Genomic DNA, 21,518 nt, shown 5'->3' on the forward strand with positions numbered 1-21,518 from the left:
CTTTTGAAACTGTCAACTTTGATCTAAAACATGTTCATTTTTACAGCTTCAAACTTAATTTCCACCGGCTACAAAGCAGAGAGTAAATGACAGAACCTGTTCTCTTCAGCGAGGGTAGCAGATCTCTTGAATAACTCGTGTCTGCGTGTTGGCTCTGAGCAGCGTTTCACACACAGCAGGAGGAAACATCATCCAAAGTCAGAGAACAGAGATTTTTACAGTCTTCAAACACTTTCTCAGTTACTGACTCTGAATCCTCTCCAGGACGACGGGAATGATGCGAGCAGTGTATGATGACATGTTCACACTCGCCCTGACTTCCCTCTGATCTATAGACATGCCATGCTTTAACACAATTACACACGAAGCTGTGAGCGGGAGCCAGGCCTCCAGGGGGATCGAGTGTGAGTGACACATTTTCTGTCTTCTGTCTTTTTCCCACAGCACGGTCTGTCTGATTTTCCTGTTCTCTCAGTACCTCAGCAAAGTCAACGTCCCCATGATTGCCTACAAGGACAAGAAGTGGAAGGTTTTCCAGTATCCCCTCTTCAAGCTTTTCTCTGTAAGTTGTTTTGACATCATGTACTCCTCATTCCTGTTTTCTCAAATCAAAACACGTGAACTGAACCGTCTAACACTGCATGTGTCTGCGCCGACACTATCGCCCAAGCGCACTTTGAATGACCGTTATTCCTAAACGGTCTTTCAGCCAATATGTGTTTTTCATGGTGATGTAAAACAGGCATTTAAGAAAGCCTGAGGATACAGACAGAGTGAGACTGAGACTGAAGGAGCAGTTAAAGGAGCAGCTTCATGTGGAAAAAGGTAATGTTAGAGCAAGAGTCTTCAACCTGCGGCTCTGGAGCCTCTTGTGGCTCTTTTACTAATTTGAAGTGGCTCCTTTTACCTTCAAAAAACTAGAATTATTTATTTATTTTTTTTACAGAGGATATTGATGATCAAAGACAAAACTTGATAAAATCATAGGTTAACATTTTGTTGAACTAGGGTCTAAAATTGACTGAGGTTTTAACAGTTTTGCAATGAATTCATTTTTTTAAAAAAGTTTGAAATTTTGTACATTTTTTGGAATCCCAATTTTTGGGTGATTAATTTTATATTTTTTTAAGTTTCTGCCAATTTATTTTATTATTATTATTATTATTTTTGTATTTTTGGAAATACTATTATTTTTTTATAAAAATGTGTAAATTATTGCAACTTTTTAAAATATCCCAACTTTTAAAAAGCAATTGGAAATTTATTACATTTGAATTTCTAATTTTTTTCTAATATCTGAAATATTAGAAAGTTTTAAAATTGTAGCAACTTTTGAAATTTCAATAATTATTTGACATTTTTGTAAATCTTAGTAGATTGCAAATCTTTTAAATTTCTTTTTTTTTTTTTTTTGGATATTTGAAAATGTATTAAAAATAAGCATTTAAATCATCACATATACAATTTTATAAATTTAAAAAAAAAAATAAAAAGGTGGATGGAGATAATTATTCACCAAGATTTACAATGTGTAGAATTTTATCCATTTTTTGTCTTTATTGTGAAGATAAAGTAGATTTTGTGGCTCCTGAATGACCCCTGTGTTATATAGAATGGATTTCAGGATGAATGAAGCTCTTTCTTTATCTAGTTTTTGCTTCGTATGAGTAATCATATGTCTAGATTGATGCTTGTAATGTGTGGTAACTGTTTTAGGACAGTGTACCAGGTCTAATTTGTTAAATATGTGCAAAATTCAACACTTAGGATTTGTTGTAACTGTTAGAAAAAGCTCTCTTACACTCTTAGAAAAGAGTACCACACTATGTTTGTACTGGATATGTGTAAGTGTGTCGCTAACTGCGCTATAGGGCACATATTTAGAATAGTGAACCAAGTCTTCTTCATGCTGTGTGTGCATGGTTTAAGGTTTGTATTGTGTGCTGCACCAAGCTTTGTTCGTACTGTACAGTGAGTTTAACCAGCTGGGTATCGTTCTCCTTTAGTTTCACTTTCAATGTTAAACTACTAAACTACTTACAAACTGACAGTGTTTACTTGTTGTCATGATACGTCGGTATCTGTAGGCTAACAAATACGTCAGGGCACAGAGCTGCCGATAGCACTACATATAGACGGCTACTACAACGTCTGCTTGATGTCACATTTCAAACTGTATGGCTACGTAACTGTACTGATAAACAACTTACCTCGGCGAGGTAAAAGTAGTTTATGACAGTGTGAGGAGACTCCAGGCCACAAGGTGGCGAAGCAGTCCGACTAAAACAGATCCTCCTCATAGCATCTTTAAGTTTATCCTGTAAAATTTGTTACTGGTGTTTTTTCTTTCACTAAATCTCTAAAATTCAACTCTGTTCTTGTGTTTTTCTCCACTTTAAACTGTTTTACTCTCATGTAAGGTGCAGTAAATTGGAAGTAACTCCAGATATTTAAAGTTCAACGTATTCCAGCGAAATGGGCCAAAGCATTTAGTCACAGGACATTTTTTAGCCGTTTTTTAGTCAAAATAAGCAAAAAGGTCCAGGCAGGTGTTTTTAGGCTCAGGTGTTAAAGGGTTAATGACCTTACCTTGCATTAAGGATGTACAGTTTGATGACATCGCACTGCAAAACTTGACGGGCAGTGCTGACTGTGTTTTTATCTCACCTCTGCAGGAAGTGCTGCTTCCTTCTGTACATACTGGTCTAAAGAGATGCACACTTCATCCGCGGATGTTTAAGTGTTTGTCAGGGATGAAAGAGTTTTCACAGCAGGGGCACATCCTCCAGTCTGTGTGGGCCTGGAACGGGAAATTATCCTCACGCAGTGTAATTTGAATTCACAGCCAAAAACGAAGATTTAACTGCTTTGAAGTTCACACAATAACTGTCTTGTGAGCCTTGTGAAGTGCTCACTCTTTTCTTTTTATTAACAACTGAATAACTGTGAATGTGAGTGAGGTTTAATTCAAAGAAATCACAGACTTTGTGTTGGATTAGTTATGTTTTGTTAGGAATTATAATCTGGTGGTTTCAAGTCAAGATGAATAAGATCACAAAGAAAAATGTTAGGATAGAGTTGAAAGTGTTTTGAAAATCCTTTTTTTTAATCTTATGGCCACCAGGAAACGACTCCAAGCCAATTTAGATCTGTGAAATGTGAATTGTCAAAGTGGAGCCACCATTTTAAGCAGTGTTTCAACCCTCTGAAGAAGGGTACACTACAAAATCAAACGAGTTAAATCAACTCCTGTAGTCTTAAATTTAACACTTTCCCTGAGTTTATATAACTCTCATGGACTCAGCGTTAAATTTACCCTTTGGAAAGTGTTAATATTTTAACTCTCTCATAGTTTTAAAATTCTAACACCCATAGTGTTATTTTTCTCCCCAAAAGTATATTTTTCACACCTAATTGTGTAATTCCCTTACACTTAACAAGTCATTTTGTGATATTCATAGTATTTTTCGGTAACACTTTACTTTAGAGGTCCGCAAATTTCATCACATAATAAAAAACTTTGTCTAATTATTCCCCAAGTGTGATGAAATTTGAGGACCTCCAAAGTAAAGTGTTACCCGTTGTTTTATCTCTTAAGTCCATGCCATGCAGCACAGACGGACAGTCTGTGCCATGCAGCACACAGGTGCAGGTTTTGGAGTTTGCTGCTGGTAATTAGAAGAATAAGTATGTGAATAAATATGTGAAATTGTGGTGTAGGTCAAACAGTAAAATACTCCTACCAAGAATTAGATTTTTATTCTATTTTTAACTTTTAGTCTCCCTAATACTGAAAAAAAAAATGATATAACAACTTCATTTGAAAAAAAAGGAAAAAAGAAAACTTTTCACGTCATTTTTCCTCTTCAGTGAGAAAAAAACTGGTCAGTCTTGGACTTGAACCACTTCATGAAATTTAGATGAAGGGTTGTTTTGATTAGTTAAACTTCATCACTGGTAGCTGTTCAAGCACAAGTGCAACCATATGGAAATAATCCAGGCTTTTCAAAATAAAAGCAGCACAGTTTCATTGCGTTAGTGGCTTTTTTTTTTTTTTTTTTATGTAATTCATATTTGGATTTATGAATGATGCCCAAAGAGCTGTATTTTGCTAGTGTCTGGTTTAAAGAGTGACCCTGAAGACCTTCAGCTGAATGTGGCAGTGGATATCCGCCGTCATAAACTCCTCATCAGATCAGGATTTAATGAAGATCCAGGCAGTAATAACAAACAATTGTACAAGTCCCTCCAATCTGAGTCCCAAGTGAGTAGCAAGTCATTTGGTGCAAGTCTCAAGTTTTTCTGTTGTGGGCAAGTCAAGTTGAGTCACAAGTTATATCTCAGGTTTATATCTTAAAGAGAAACCTTATTTTCCTAAAGTAAATATCAAAAAATACCATCAGATTATTCTGCAGCTTTGCATTAGTTAAACCATATGTTCTAATATTATAATGGAGAGGTATAATTATATTTTGGTATGTCGTTTATCATCAGGCACAAATTTAGCTGCCTATAGGGCCTGGCCACGTGCATTTGTTTTGCTGGCATAGGCTACTTTATCCACCTTCCTAAAGAATAATAGAGTGGAAGTCACAGAGGCTACAGTCGCCCATATCAACGTTTCACTTCCTTGGCTTCGTGTGCAGTGTTTAAATGGCTGATAAAGTTGGACGTTGTTCCCTCTTTTTCATTTATTTTAGCGTCACATATCTTGCACTGCACATCCCTCCTTTTTCCATTGGAGTGGAAGTTTTTAAACTCAAACTGCTCGACTTTTGGAGCAGCAGAACTGGCTACAGGCTCGAGGGCAGTCGCCATTATTAGCTGACAACCGCACTGTGTTGTGTTTGCCCATTGGCTGCTAGCGTGCTTGTGATCTTGCTACACACCTGTCTCCAATCAAATAATGAAACCTATAGCGTGGTGAACATGTGATATGAGTTGTCCAACTTAGCTTGTCTCAAGTCGAGTCGAGTTGGAAGTCATTGTCTTTAAAGTCAAGTCTCAAGTTTTTTATCCTCAAGTTGCAAGTTTACAAATGTGTGACTCGTGTCCAATTGTCTACGTATCAACACTTAATCTCATCACTTAAGAAGATATTTGTAAACTTCCACACTTTCGAGTTTTTTGCTGATACTGTAGGTATTGTGCTCAGTCACAGTGATAACTTCATATCCTTTCATCTTCTGATTTATTGGATGGGACAATGGAGACAAGAATGAAAAATCTTGATTCTGCCTTCAGCATCAAAACTTAACAAAGTCAAGTCTAATCAATTTGATCTGTATGTATCCCTCCCTGTATTTACATCAGAAAACAATGGCTGCACCGGTTCAAAGTTCCTCCACGCAACATCAAAAAAGATCCATCACAAAGCCGACTTTTTTTCCGACAAATATCTCAAATGAGCAAAGCATTTTGTACAAATTATTATTAAAAAGGGCAAAAAATGAGACAGAAAGTTTATCGTGAAAAACATTACAATAAGAATAAACCAAATAGAAAAATGGCCTTTTTCACCTGTCGCCTTTAGAAGCCTGATGCTACTCTTGTGTTCCCTCTGGTGCTGGGTTAGCATGGCTAGCTTGTCCATCTTATTGGATTTAGATCTTATGTCAGGTCGATGTCGTCTTTTCTTAGCTCACACCGTAGCACCAGCACTTTGTCATCACCTCCTTCTCTTCAGCTCATAGGGAACACCCGTCCCAGCACCAGTTAGCATCGACATGCTACAAGCTGCTAACAGCTGATCTCATACGTGAACAATGTGGCCATGGTTACACGTAGGATCACCACTGCAGACGTAACAGGCAAACAAGTGAGAGATAACAGGCTCCAAATGCAAAGATGATGAAAAAGAAAAGATTAGAAAAAATGGATGAGTAAGAGGGAGAGCTGCTGGAACAGGCAGCCACTTAGACAGCACCAACAAAAAATCCAAAAAACATGTGCAGGACATGTCTAATAAAAAGATAAATAAAAGGAATGAGTCTTTGTTTCCTCGTTTTTATGTTCAGGAGTTTTGACAGCCGAGTGTTGGACTTGAACAAACACAGCCCCACTCGTAGTCTCCAGTGGGATCCTTTGAGCTCCATCTCCACGCTCCGAACTCTGACCTCTTGTAATTACGCCTCTAATCTGTCTGGCAGAGACGGCCCCGCTGACGGACAGATGCAGTGAAATGTTTGGATCCTCTTTGTACTGAGGGATGGTTTTCAGTCAAACACACATGCTCTTTCTCACATCCACTCATCTGCCTAACACGGCTCAGTTACAGACTTTGACAAGATGGCAAGCACGACCACAATCCTTTGCAGTTTATCAATCAAAAGATACAACAGCCACATGGTGCTCTGCGTGCACATGTTACTCACATGTGCGGACTGGTCTAAATATTTTCACTGAGAGGAATTGGATTAAAACAATTTTAAAGGGGTAAAGGAGCACAGCAACAGATAAAAGGAGCAGAGGAAGGTTCTGATACAGTGTAAGAAAGGAAATCTAACAAAAAGACAAAGGTTGATGAGTCAAAGTGATAAATCATGGGATTTAAGATTAAAGCTGCGTGTACAGGTGTGTTTTGCTGAAATGAAGCACTAAACCAGCACACTGGAGCCTCTCAGGCAAAGACCAGAGAAGAGAAGCAAGAAACTGGAGAAGAGAAGCCGGGAAGTGAAGCTGTAGAAGGGAAACTGGAGAAGAGATCCAGTGATGTGCCCTAGAAAAACAGCTGGAGGCCAGAGAATAGAAGCCAGAGAAGCAAACACACTCTCCTCTAAAGTTTTAACCAGTTTGGGGAAAAAAAGAGCTGTTTGAGAGTCAACATTTTTAAGGTAATAACGGTTTTTTTTTGTTTCCCAAATGGCTCAGCTTCCCAATCATTTGGGCCTTGGAAAGAGTCACGTCTGTACGCCAATGGGTGATGGTGCTCGTGAGAAACCATGACTTGTTATGTCATCCCTTAAAACGAGGCCAACTCACATTTGTTGTTCTAACATATTATTTTAAGTCAGTATATATAAAAAAAGATTTCCGAAGTTGTTGTGATAACACATAATTATAAGTTAGAATAGAATAGAATAGAACTTTATTGTTATTGTAACAAGTACAACGAAATTGAAGTCACGGCAGCAATCAAGAAAACAAAAGTAAGAAAGTGTATAGAAACTGTAAAAAGCTCCATAAGAAAATAGATGCTGACAGCTTGTCCATCATTGTCCAGTCAGCCAGCCTCCACCTCCACAGGGTCCAGGACTGAGCTTCTTCAGCAGTCTGTTCAGTCTCTGTCTCCTGGATCCTGTCTGCTCACAGCAGGTGAAGCTCTTCCAATGTGGTGTTGGTGTCTGGTGTTGGCTCTGTTAGCCATGTCTGTGAATAGCATGGTGCTACTCTGCCGTCTGGTGTTCCCTCTGTTGCTGGGTTAGCACAGCTAGCTCGTCCATCTTATTGGAGATAGATCTTACGTTCCCAATAACGATGGATGGAAGGACAGGTCCATGTCGTCACTTCTTAGCTCACACCTGAGAACCAGAACGTCGTCCTCACCTCCTTCTCCTCACCTTGTGGGAAGACATCTGGCTTTGCACTAGTTAGCATTGACATGCTACAGGCTGCTAACAGCTGAGTTCACATGTGAACAATGCAGCCATGGTTACATGTAGGATCTCCAGACAAACACAGGAGAAAAAATAGTAAAAATATCACTGAAGCCACAAAAAGTTTGGTGTCCATGACCAAAAAATGGGCCATACAAAGTAATGATCCACTCCAAATACAAAGATTACGAAAAAGAGATGAAAAAAAAAATACAAGAAACGGACGAAGAAGAGAGAGCTGCTGCAAGAGGCAGCCATCGCCAATAGGGTGGCGCCTATGAAGTTGGCTTCATCTTAATTACAAGATAAATTTCAACTTAAAAATTTATGTACACATGAATCAGAAATGTTTGATATTAAAGTAATTTTTGTTGTGATGGTGTTTTGTAACCATAAGTGAGGAGGAAACACAGTGGACAAAAGGCCCTGCTGTTCATTGAGATGTTACACTGCGGAGGGCAAAGGCTGTCTGTGCTCTGCTGCATGGACTGGGCGTCTGTGCTCCACTGCACAGACAGGTTGTTTGTGCTCCACAGGGCATGGGCCCATGTTCTTTGGGATTTTTTACTGTGCATTTAGTGTTGATGCTTACAAATGAGATGTGATGAAGCGTTAACAGCTGGCCTGAACCTTCTTTGCAACAGCAGGGTCTCATATCCACTGTGTTCCCTCCTCACTCATGGTTACGAAACACCATCACAACAAAAATTACTTTGCTCTAAAACTTGATGAATTAAGTTCAACCATCATCTTTAGTATATCTCTTGACCTTTTTTTTCCTAGTTCAAATTATTTGACACTTCTTGTTGAATTAACTTTACTCAGTCAAAGCAACAAGATGACTCAAGTGAGATAGGTTGAATCAACAAACTATCACATGGAGTCAAAAACTGCTGCTGCAGCCTGACAGCGTCTGTTTAATTTGTTATTATTCCCTAAATGTTTTGCAGGATATTGAAGAAGGAGAGTACAGACACTGAATAAACTCTGAGCTGTGATGAAGGTTGAAAGAATGTCACAAACATAAAAGTGAAGAGGTGTGAGTCAGTTTGACTGCAGGCTTTAATGTTAGGAATGCTCTTTGTACGGCACGATGACTCACAGCCCGATAGAGAAACAGACAAACAGCCCACCATGCTCCGGCTCTGAAGTCTTCTTAAACTGAACAAACAAAGTATAGATCTGACTCCTCTTTAGGATCAATACTCCATCATCGGATGAAGCTAGAGAATAAAGATTGTGGTGTTTAGCGTTAAGGCATGAAGCTTACAGGAGCTCAGGCAGAGCCCAGAAGTGCACACAAGCTCCTGCCAAGTCTCATTAATCAATTCATAACCCCCATCACAGCCTGACACTTCAAATCTCACAGGATGTGGATAAATACAACACCTACAGATCCCCCTCACTTCATCTCTCTTTGGATCATCTGTAGATAACATCAAAAAGAAATCAGGTTGTCACCAACAGGACGTTTCTCTGGCATGTTTTTCTGCCCTGAAGCTACTGTTTGTCTTTCTGCTGAGAGCCTGATATAGGTTAAAGTTAACTCTCTGCTCCCGTATCATCCCTCAAACGCAACTGCACACATGTGCCGGAGGCGTGTTGTAAAGATATTTATGCAAATGATAAACGAGGGAAAGTGATGAGTCGCGCACAAAGATGCTTTCCAACCAGACGTGGTTTTCAAAGGGGAGAGAAAGTGTGCTAAACTTCTTTCAGCTCATTTTCCAAGAGCGTCTTTCTCCACCTGACACATATGGTCTTATTTAAAGCTGCAGGACGTACATCAACATGAGCCCTGTGTGGCACAGATCTGTTCACACATCCTCTGGAGTTGGAGTTGGAAGCCAAACATTGCAATAAAGCAGCATTGCCAACTCATCAGAAAAGACAGTCACTGTCAGCCGTCCCAGAAGTCACTAAAAGACGTTGTTGCCTGATTTGCATAATAAAACAAATGAGTGTAATTGTCATGAATGTAACAGGAGGGACAGAAACTGTGTTAAAAAACACCAAAAATATGTTTAAAACTACAAATGGACTTTCGTCTCGGGCTTCTCAGACCAGCAAATTTGATCCAAAGAGACAGGCTCATTCTCGATTTCTCTGCATGCAGTCGCCTGCTCCGGCTGCAGCTGGGAGGGACTGCCGCAGCCAGAGCAAGTTTGTTGCTGAGAAGAGTACCAAACTCCAGAAAGTGGCTACATTTGTTGTAGTTTTCTTTCTTTTCTTTTTTTTTTTTTTTTTAAAGTGTTGTTAGAGATATCAGAAAAGTTGTTAAATACAGCAGCAAAGTCACTAAGCTAGCAACACTGCAGGAAAGGTGAGCTAGCTGAAGGTGAAGCTGTCTGCAGCTGCTACTGCTCTTTCGAACTCCCCGTGTTTGAGGCCACTCCTGTTTCAGAGATCAACTACTTGATGCTCAGAGATCCTCATGAGATCTTCAGTGGATCTTCACAAAATCTTTACAGGATCTTTATGAGACTTGTTGAAATGATGATGTCATAGAATTAGGATCTAACTGCATCATGACCTGTTGAAGGGGTTGGGCCTCAAACACCAAGGTTTGCTCATAGCTCCACCCCCTATGATATGCCTCCAGAGAGCTGGCCAATCAGAGGGAAGCGGGTTTGTGGAGCAGGAAGCCATAAAGAGAAAGGCGCTAAAACAAAGTGTTTCATACAGAGACTGAAATAAGAGTTTTGTGAAACAACAGGGAGAAATTGTATTTATTAATTCTAACTTCATTTCTTCCTATTTTTATTTATTAATTAATTAATTTATTTATTTTTTTGATTTTAACTTTTATTTATTTTTATTTATTTATTATTTATTCTTAATTTATTTATTTATCTGTTTATTTATTTTCATACATTTACTTATTTCTTTATATATTTTTATCCATTTATTTATTTATTTATTTATTTTCTATTTATTTATTTATTTATTTTTTATTTATTCACTGCAAAAAAAATGAAATCTTATCAAGTGTTTTGTTTTTTGTTTTTCTTTTTTTTTTTTTGTTGTGAAAAATGTCTTTTTAGACTTCAAATGAGCCACATTCACCTCACCAGTCCAGAAAAAAATGTCTTGTTTCATGATTTTTGAAGACAAAAATGAGGTCTGAATTTCTTGTAACAAGTAAAAAAAAAAAAAAAAACATCAATGGGATAAAAGAAAAGTTACTTGTATTTAAATTTTTCTAGTTTCAAGCAAAATAACATTTAGCACATTTTTCTTATCCCATTGGCAGATTTTTTGTACCTGTTACGAGCATTCAGACCTCTTTTTTGTCTTTAAATAACTTGAAGCAAGACATTTATATGGACTAGTCAGACAAACGTTGCTCCAATCAAGTAAAATAAGACAATTTTTACTAACCATAAGACAGAAATACTTGATAAGATATCATTTTTTTGCAGTGTTGTGTGTACAGGGCCAGACGGAACAGAAAAAAAAGCTGAAAAAAAGTGGAATGGCCCTTTAACAGCAATGCTGATCACAGTCTGATGTTCTTTTCAGGCTCTGTTTGGGATGTGTGGAGCGTGGCTCGTCTGCTTCCTGCTCACCATCTTTGACGTCCTGCCCTCAAAGTCCAACGAGTACGGCTTCTCAGCAAGGACCGACATCAGCCTGGACGCCGTGACCAACTCGCCCTGGTTCCACGTTCCTTACCCAGGTGGGTGCAAAAACTCTCTTGAGTTTGAGTTGACTGTTCCCTAACTGTCAGAGATTGTGCAACATAATCCTGTGCCTCGGTTTCCGTGTTTTGTTTTGTTTTTTTAATAAATTATGAAGGTCTTCAGTCTGTTCAAGATTAACTTTACTACCAACAGAAATCCAGACCACATGCAAACAGAGGACATTCTGTCACTTGGCTCAGGGTTTGACAACTGCTCTTTAAATAACAAGGATCACACCATCAGGACAAAGCAGTCTGACAGTTCCTCATTTCATTTCTGGAGCAGTAATTCAACATCTGGGGGCTACGGATGAACGATCGCTCTGCCACTTTCCCTTGAGCCCTGCAGTTTCCCGCCTCGTTAACTTCCCACACATAAAAACAACAACACTGCTGCTGGTCCAATAAAAAATAGATCCTGAAATAACAAAAGAAGAAGGAAACTTCGGGAAGAAAAAGGATGGAAGAGGAGGAGAGGGACGGGTTTGGGTTTATGGAGAGCTGGAGGAGCTGAGTCTGGTCCTGCTCCTCAAACTTTGCTGTAAAGCATCACTGAATGAACCACACAGGGAGGCTGCAAATGACAATTAATGATGGAGTCGCTCAAATACAACCACTGCATTCCTGATGTAGAAATGTTAATGGGCATTTTCCAACCTGAATACAAGATAAGAACGCTGAATTTGAGAAGAAAAATTCTTAAAACTGGAGAAATCTTCCATCTATGAAGCAGGATAATTTTACTGGAAGATAAATCTTAAAATAAATGGGCTATGGAAAGTATTCCCAAGTGATGAGAGAAAGGAAAAATGATCTCTTCAGAATAAAATACTTTCTAAAGCTTATTAAAATGTGAAATATATTGAATATAAGCAAAGAAAAACCTGCTAATTTTGTTTTGTTTTGTTTTGTTTTTTAAAGCACACAAATGTCTTGAGACAAGAAAATATGACTGACTTACGTAAAAGAATAAAATAAAAAAAAAAGATTTGGTATTAGAACATATTTACCATAAAAAAAAAAAAAAATGTTTCTCTTTTTTTTTTTTTTATTATCATTATTATTTTTTGTTATTTTTAAATGTGGCTAGGATGTGTGACTGTATCAGGACTCACAGTTCAGTTTGTACAGTCTTTTGATGTCTTTTCAATTGATATTTTAGGTGTTTATCTTTAATCAAACAACTTGATGCTATTACTGAATCCTGAAACAAGTTTTATTCTGATAAGAACATTCATGACTGAACCAATTTAGTTTATTTTAAAACTTTTTCTTTCTTTTTTACTAGATTCTATCATCCCTGACTAAAAGAGAGAAAAAAAAGATGTGTTCATGCTCAATTTAACATTATACTGTTAACTCAAAGTAAAGGGAAAAAAGTGGAAACAACCCATTAAAATGTTCAAATCTTAAAGAGGCTGTGAGGAGTTTCAAAGTAATCTTGAAAAAGTCTCCTTTCTAGATGTATGCTCGATTGTAATCCACACTTTAAAATGAGATTATCAGCACCAATATTACTGGTTACAGGTTATTTTAAAATGCTACTTCTTAGCTTCCAGTTCGGGTCGTCCAGGACCGGATTGATCTATGGCACGTCAAAGTGTCTGTGACAACACCACACTGACTGACCAAGTTTAGTAGAGAGAAAAGAGATCTGAGTTTTTCTCTGCTGAAAATGATTTCTGGGATTAATTTTGTAGTGATGGTGGACACTGGAAAGAGATAGAGCACGAGCTAAAGGCTAACACAGGAGCTAAACTGTTTATGCTAATGTTGACTCCAACCCACAGTCAGCAGTTATTCTGCAGTGGTCTGTTCAAACTTGAGAGTCTATCAATGAAATGAAGAGTGAGGTTACGTTAGCTCTGATTGGTAGATGACTGGCAGGACATAGCCAGTAACCAGTTACACATTACAGACACGTCTCAGAGCACCTGTCCCCAACCTTTTTTGCGCCACACTCCAGTTTAATGTCAGACCGTATTTCCACGGACCAGCTCTTCTTCTGTCTCCTCACTGGCTCTTTTTCCCTGCCTAAAGAAACTTTCCAAAGATGTTGGTTTTTGTCTATTTTGCAAGCTTGGGGGATTTGGCATCAAGAATGAGTCATAGACGGGTATGACGGAGAGAATCTGGTCATTTTTCAAAATTAAACATCACTCAGAATCATATAAAAAATCAAACTGAAATAATGTAAGTTGTGTAATTTTTATGTGCAGTACCAAGTGACCCACAGACCGGTACTGGTCCACAGCCCGAGAGTTGGGGACCGCTGTCTTAGAGCACCAGGCTGCCAGCTGTGCTAAATATAAACAGGTATTAAACTACTCACAAACTGACAGCGTTAACTTGTTGTCACATTAGCCTACACATACGTCATAGCACCGGGCTGCCGATAGCGCTACATATAGCCGGCTGCTTGATGTCCCATTTCAAACCCTATTGCTGCGTAACTGTTCTGATAAATATCTTTTCCCGGCGTGTTTTATCCAGTAAAAAGTTGACTTGAACAAAGAAAATTTGTTTGATCTGATCTTTAATTCCAAAACAAACACACGCCTCACTAAAAGTAATTTAAGATCTATTGTAATCAGACTGCAGCACCACCTTTTGGCCCAGAGTCTCACACACACTGTGGTGAAGATGTGACTCAACAAGATGTGTGGGTTTTTTTGGAAATGAAAGGAGATCAGATCTTCTTTTCAACTCTTCCTTTCTATGTTCAAAACTTTTTCCCAGCTCCAGCTCCACGAGGTAAGGTATTTATCAACAGTTAGGTAGAGCTACGCTTTGAAACATGACAACAAGCTAACTTTGTCAGTTTGTACCGTAGTTTAGAAGCCGGCTATATTTAGCTCTACTCACACTTACTCAACTTAGCCTGTGTTTTAGCCTTTAGCTCGTGCTCTATCACTCTCCAGAGGTTTTTTTTTTCAGAGTTTTTAATTCTTTAATCTTTGGAAGATGAGCCCAAAGTACATGAATTTCCCTTTGGTGATGAATAAAGTATTCTATCTATCTATCTATCTATCTATCTATCTATCTATCTATCTATCTATCTATCTATCTATCTAGCTATCTATCTATCTATCTATCTATCTATCTATCTATCTATCTATCTATCTATCTATCTTCTGCTCTTCTGTTCTTTTTCTGTCTGACAGTTTGGCTCCAGTGTCCACCATCACTACAAAATTAATCACAGAAATTGTTTTCAGCAGAGAAAAACACAGATTTCTCTTCTGTCTGCTAAACTTCATCAGCTGGTGTGGCGTTGTCATGGAGACTTTGACTTTATGATCAGCTGACGGAATAAAAATCTACTCAGTTTCTTGGATTGGGACATTATATTAGTTTCAGCTCAAAATGAGACATTTCCAAGACTTGTTGGATGAATTTGGCTCAAACTGAGTCTAACGAGACATTTTTTCCTAAAATAAGAAAAAAACACTTGATTAGATTTTGGTCTCTGCTGTGTTTTCCATGCAGCTGCAGGATGTTCATACAGAGCATAAGTTGAGGAATTACAGTGACTCATCTTGTGACAGTGATTACACAATAAAGTTTATTCATTCATAGGTTGTTTTTTTTTAAAAGCCAGGTGACAAGCAGCTTTTATAGAGGAAGTCTCGACTGATACCAAAGATGAAGTGACCTTCATTTAAAGGATTTAAACTCAGATGTAGTACATGTTGTACTGAAGAACAAAGATTTCCCGATAAAACTCTGACATAATCTAAAATCTGCAATAACCGAAACAGGAAATACCCACATCAGCAGGTTTTCACCTACCCCGTCTGAACTTTAAACGCTGAGGGGCAGATAGTATCAGCTGATTTGGCAGCGATTCTGCAGAGAATTCATAATCAAGTCTCATGTAACCAAAAAAAAAAAGAAAAAAGAAGCTTTTAAGGGACATGTTGATATCTGGGGTGAGTCAGGGTTACTGCGCAGGAGACAGATGATCAGATACAAGAAACAGGAAGTAAAAACTAAACCAAACCTTTTTTTTATCGTACAAAGTTTGCAGATATAAGAGAAGGTGATACTTTATGCTAAAGTGAGTTGGGGGATTATTTTGAAAGAATATCTTTGCACATGTTCCTAAAACATCCCATCACTGAAGATGGCCTCATTTATTCTGATCGTCATGTTGATGGGCATTGATGTTACCTGTGGAGCAGAAAACTTCAGCTCTAAAACTCTACACCCATGTTTACTCACCTTGTAGTCGCTCTCTGTCCCGGCTTCTCTTCATTTCTTCCTGAAATCTGGACCAAAATCTGATGATTTACACTTGTGTGATGCATGTTTGAGATTCTCCATCAGAAAATACTCTCAATACCAATTCTCTCAGCAAAACAACAAAAATAAAGTCTCTTCTTCTTCTTCTTCTTCTTTAACAACAACAACAACAACAACAACAACAACAACAACAACAACAACAACAACAACAACAACAACAACAACAACCTCTGGCTTCTTCTTGTGCTGTAAAAATAAAAAACACCCCCTCTCCTCTCCACCGAGCTCCCAGGTGGATTTTAGGACCGGCAACGGAGCTTAAATTGAAATAATAATAATAATAATTATAACAATAATAATAATAATAATAATAATAATAATAATAATAATAGTAATAATAATAATAATAATAATAATAATAATAATAATAATAATAATAATAATAATAGTAATAATAATAATAACAACAAACAAATAAATAGATAATAAATAAGTAAATGATAATAAAGAATAATAATATAGATAGTAATAAATAAATGAATAAATAATATTTAATAATAATTTAAATAATAATAAGTGAAAAAATTATAATAATTTGAATAATAAATAAATAAATAAATAAATAAATAAATAAATAAATAAATAAATAAATAAATAAATAAATAAATAAATAATAATTATGAACTAGCCCTTCTTAAAAACAATGTTACCAAGTGATGTACTTTATTAAAAATAATAATAAAATAAAATAAAAAGAAATAAAACAGAAAAATAAAAAAGGAAAATGAGGAAAAATCTAGAAAAATATTACAAAATGTATAAAAGTGTAAGAACCACCGCCAGAAAAAAATAAAGAAAAATCTGTAAAATAGAAACAATAAAAGATTAAAAAATTAAAACAACAAGAGAAAAAAAAGAGAAAAAAAACCATCCATGATACAGCCAAAGAAAAAGTTAAGAAAATAAAATAAAATAAAAGCATTTTGAAAACACGGTCAGCTTGTATCTTAAATAAAAGCACATCTATCAAAATGTGTCTTTAAAAGTGTTTTGCTCTTTTTGTCCCCCAAAATCTGTCGTTGACAAAAATGGCTGTTTTTTATGTCTGCCTCTGTGAACAGGACCTGCAGTAAGGTAAATATAAAAAACTTTTTTCTTGCTTAATTAAAAGAAATGTAAGTTTAATAGGGAGTATTGTTTACTTATTTTAAGATATTTTACAAAATCAACATTATATCTTATTTTAAAATAAAATAACAAAACAAAGTTAAAATAGTTATTAATTTATTAATTTAAATTATTAGTTATTTAATAAAATATTTCCACCATTCCTGTTCAGCCAAATGCTGACAGCTTCTACGCACTGCTCCCTTTAAAGCAGGCTGCAACAGCTGACGCCTGTCTGAAAAAAACAGTGTTCTTGTGTTAAAAACGTTTTTGTCAGATAAACTTAATGTAAACCTGACAGAACATTGTATTGCTTTCAGAGTGGGATAACGATTCCTGCAACGACTTGAGCATAAACATTCAACCTTCCTTTACGTTTCCCAGCACACGTCCGTTAACACCTGATCCACCTCACAGCGCCCGAGGCCTCGCTCACACATGCCAGCTGTGATGTGAAGCCCTCTCTGATCCGACATGTTTTAGTGATCATACGCTCGCGTGTATGAAGGTATAAGCATTTACATGTTCCCATTGGGTGGAAAAATGTTTACATTTGAGCTTTGGGGATAATAATTACCTCAGAAAAAAAAGTTGTCCTCAGGAAGAAGCTGGCAAAAGCTTTCCCCAGATGTTTTGGAAAGGAAAACCAAACTCCTGGCTTTAGGAAAAGGTTTACCCATCAAAACAGGTTTTTGATGATGGATCCATCTGAGATATATTCTGATTCTCCATCTTCTGTGATGGATGGAGCATTCTTGGGATGTCTCCACTTGCTGTCCAAGACCTGGACTTAGATCCAAGACGGGGGGCAGTCCATGTTACCGGTTTTTGATCTAAAAAAAGGAGAGCATTGGATGGAAACCAGCGAAAGAATTATGGCTATCTCGTCCAAAACGTGTCCTAAACAAGTTGGTGTTATACAACAACAAAAACAAGTTCCCGACCAGGTGTACGGCACAGGGTGTACAGATTTCCTCCAGGAGGCAGTTACTCAGGGGTGAATGTTTCCTGTAGTTTTTTTTTTATTCTGCACAACTTTCACCTGAAGACTCTGGATTCACCTTCAGTGAAAGTACCAGTGCTGGAATTTCATACTGAGCATGTGCAGATTTTCAAACCTCTACAAATTTGAATATTGAAGAAATCTCTGAATTTGTCAGTGAACTTAAACTTAAACAAAAACTCATCTTCTCAAGATCTTCAAGAGACTTACTGAAATGTTAGGATCTCCTGACTGGATCTAAACCAGGGGTCTGCAACCTTTACTTTCATAGGAGCCATTTTTCCTCAGCTCACCTGGATTAAAGTCATTCAGGAGACACAAAATCTACTTTATCTCACACACAATGAAGACATTTAGGTGTATGAAATTCTACACATAGTTAAAATCTGAGGAGAAATTGTCTAAATGAGCAGTTTTATTTTTTTATCAAATCTATAAAATCATACATTTGATGTCTTAATTTTTTATCTTATTTTTTAAACTTTTTTTTTAATCGATTTGCTTTAAAAAAAATTCTTAAATTTAACAAAATTGAAAAAAATCCAAAATGTTTTGAATTATAAAAAATTGATTTTTTTTTTTTTAAAGTATAAAATTTCAAAAATACACTTAAATTTCTTTTTTTGAGGTTAAAATTTCAAAAAGGTATGGAAACTTTAAACAATTTTTATATTTCAAAACTAGCAAAAAAATCACAAAAACATTAATTTCAAGTTTTTGAAATTTCAAAAAAAAATCCAAATTTCATAAAGTTGCAAAAAATTGTAAAATTTCCAAATTTCGCAAAAAAAACTTAAAAAAAAAAAAATTGCAAGAATACTTGAATTTGATATTTTTTTTGATAATATCACTCAACTGATCTTTTTTTGTTGTTTGCTAATGTCTTGCCACATATCAGGTGTGCATATTAAGCTGGCACGTTGTCAGTTAAATGAATCCACACAGAATTAAAATCAGTATTTTCTTCCAGATTAGTCTTTTTGTAGATGTAGTTATCTTCCCAGGGCTGTAAAACTTGAGGTTGGCCACAGGTGCATGGAAAGTTGGTTGGCTGTTGATGTTGTAGGAGGTGAAGTAGAGCGGTGGCAGGCTTTATTGACAGATGGGATGAAGATTTAGTTCAACTAAATATTAACACAAGATTTTATCTAGTGTCAGTGTCTTTAATCACCAATACCCTCTGTAAAAAAAAGTACATATTTATTTTAAATAATATTTTTTAAAGCTACAAGGAGTCACTGCAAAGGAGTCAAAGAGCCGCATGAGGCACGTTGAAGACGTGCTAAAGTTGCTGCTCATGGAGAATCCACATGAGGCTGGCTGCAGAAAGACAAGAAACCATGTTCACACCAAGCCAGAGAAACTGTACGGGAGGGGTTTTGAGGATATTAGGGGTGTACTGATTGTCCAATCAGAGACACAGCTCAGCTCACATGACTGTCAGGTGCTGCGTAGCTGTTAGAAAAGAAACTCGAGCCAATTCAAACAGATGAGTGGCATTGCGAAGACCATGTCCATGTTTTATACAGTCTGTGTTCATAACATGATGAAGGGGAGGGGCCTCAAACACCAAGGTCTGCCTATAACCCTGCTCCCTGTTGGGAGGGGGGGTTGTAGGGTCACTTATGATGATGATGATTATTTTTTTTTTCTTTTTATTATTTTTATTTACTTCTTGTTTTCTTCCATCAAGCACTTTGTGTTGCCACTGTTGTTTATGAAAATTGCTTTATAAAAACTTTGATGAAGTTTTCAGTTTGAAGGGGTTTGTGGTTCATGGAGCCTTAAAGACGGAGAAAGGTTTTGTGAAACACCAGAAAGAGTAAAACAGTGATTCATCCAGCGCTTATGTTCATGGGAGTCGACTTTCTTCCCATAGGTCAGTGGGGTGTTCCAACGGTGAGCGTGTCCTCAGTGTTGGGGATGATGGCTGGCGTCCTGGCATCAACCATGGAATCAATCGGTGACTACTACGCCTGTGCACGCTTGTCTGGGGCCCCTCCTCCGCCGACTCACGCCATAAACCGAGGGATCGCCGTGGAGGGCATCGGCTGCATCCTGGCCGCGCTGTGGGGAACCGGGAACGGCACCACGTCCTACAGCCAGAACATCGCTGCGCTGGGGATAACTAAGGTACCCCGTAGATCTCTGATCTGGTCTTCAACGACCACACAGATGCAGTAGCTCTTTGTTTAGAAAGGTAAATGGTGTCAGTATTTTGAGGGTTGCAGGCTGAAAGTCTGGGAAGCTGATTTAAAGGAGATCAAATCATCAGATTTATGACGCACAGCAGCTGATCCAAAGACAAGAAGCTGTCGACTCTAAAACTCTCAGCTCCAGGTCTGGTGTGAGATTTAAAGTCTGGCTGAAGGCTGGCACACATTACAGGACATTTCAGAGAGCACACACTGGGTAAATAACAAGAGACAGATCACTCATATCTGTCTCTTCTGATCTTACAGAGTGTAGTGTGCACAATAACCCATTCTTCAGCAGAAGATCAGCTTCTTCACGCTCAGTATCTTAAATCTCAGGTAGTAAAAAAGAAATGTTTTGAGGTTGACCAAGTCTATGTTTCTGTGTTTTATATGTGTTTCCCCACACTTCCACACAGTAGGTGATTTTTTAAACTAAATATCATCTCTTTGATGGATGGTAAACGGCTCCCAGGTTCGTGATATAGCAGTGAGTGAACAGAAGAGATCAGCAAGTGGACAGATATTAGGTGGACAGACGTTTTTGCAGGAGAAATCCAGCGTCTACGAAGAGAGCATTATCACACAACTGTCACTCGATGCTCAAGACTCCATTAGAATAGAATAGAAAAAGAATAGAAAATACTTTATTTATCCCCGAGGGGAAATTCAGGAGGAGTCACAGCAGCATTTAAGAAAACAAAAGTAAGAAAGAGTATAGAAAGTGCAAAAAGGTCCATAAGAAATTAGATGACGACAGCCCGTCCACCACTCGTCCACCACTCTCCAGCCCAGCCAGTCTCCACCTCCACAGGGTCCAGGACTGAGCCTCCCCAGCAGTCTGTTCAGTCTCTGTCTCCTGGATCCTGTCTGCTCACAGCAGGCGAAGCTCCTCCAATGTGGGGCCGGCATCCGATGTCAGCTCCGTCAGCCACGTCCGTGAACACCACGATGCCGCTGGGTTAGCACAGCTAGCTCGTCCATCCCCCGGAGCTGGATCCCACGTTCCCAACAACGATGGATGGAAGGACAGGTCCACGTCGTCACCTCCCAGCTCACACCCGAGAACCAGCACGTCGTCCTCACCTCCTCCTCCTCCTCAGCTCGAGGGAAATCATCAAGCCCTACACTAGTCAGCATTGGCATGCTACAGGCTGCTAACAGCTAATTTCGCATGTAAACAATGCAGCCATGGTTACATGTGGGATCTCCAGACAAACACAGGAGAAAAGTAGTCAAAAATATCGCCGAAGCCACAAAAAGTTTGGTGTCCATGACCAACAATGAACCATACAAAGTGATGATCCACTCCAAATACAAAGATTATGAAAAAGAGACAAAAAAAATTACAAGAAACGGACAAAGACGAGAGAGCTGCTGCAACAGGCAGCTACTTGCTTATTTACTTACTTGCAGCTATTATCCTTGGACATTAACCAGACTGTGATAGACCAGGATTTAAACGTGTGTCAATAAATCAGAACCTCTCCCACCTTGCTGAGTCTGAGACCCGGTTCAAGTCAAGTCAAGTCAAGTCAAAGTTTATTGACCAAAGTGCTTTACAGGGGTACAAAACAATCTGTCATACACTTTATATTAAGGAGCCAAACATTAAATATGCATAAAAACAG

The 21,518-nt window shown here is 37.9% G+C and overlaps 1 protein-coding gene across 1 annotated transcript in view; it reads left to right on the forward strand.

The window, feature by feature from the left end:
* LOC141796692 (solute carrier family 23 member 2) overlaps window positions 1-21,518 on the forward strand; it is a 75,345-nt gene that overhangs the window by 36,023 nt on the left and 17,804 nt on the right. Inside the window, exons 6-8 of the mRNA XM_074677938.1 lie at window positions 445-562; window positions 11,118-11,274; window positions 19,572-19,825. Of these exons, the coding sequence (XP_074534039.1) occupies window positions 445-562; window positions 11,118-11,274; window positions 19,572-19,825 (529 nt within the window). The remainder of the gene's footprint in view (window positions 1-444; window positions 563-11,117; window positions 11,275-19,571; window positions 19,826-21,518) is intronic.

The sequence above is a fragment of the Halichoeres trimaculatus genome, unplaced genomic scaffold, assembly GCF_033239565.1.
Source record: "Halichoeres trimaculatus isolate MK-OKI-2021-1 unplaced genomic scaffold, fHalTri1.1 fHalTri1_scaffold_10, whole genome shotgun sequence".
Lineage (NCBI taxonomy): Eukaryota > Metazoa > Chordata > Actinopteri > Labriformes > Labridae > Halichoeres > Halichoeres trimaculatus.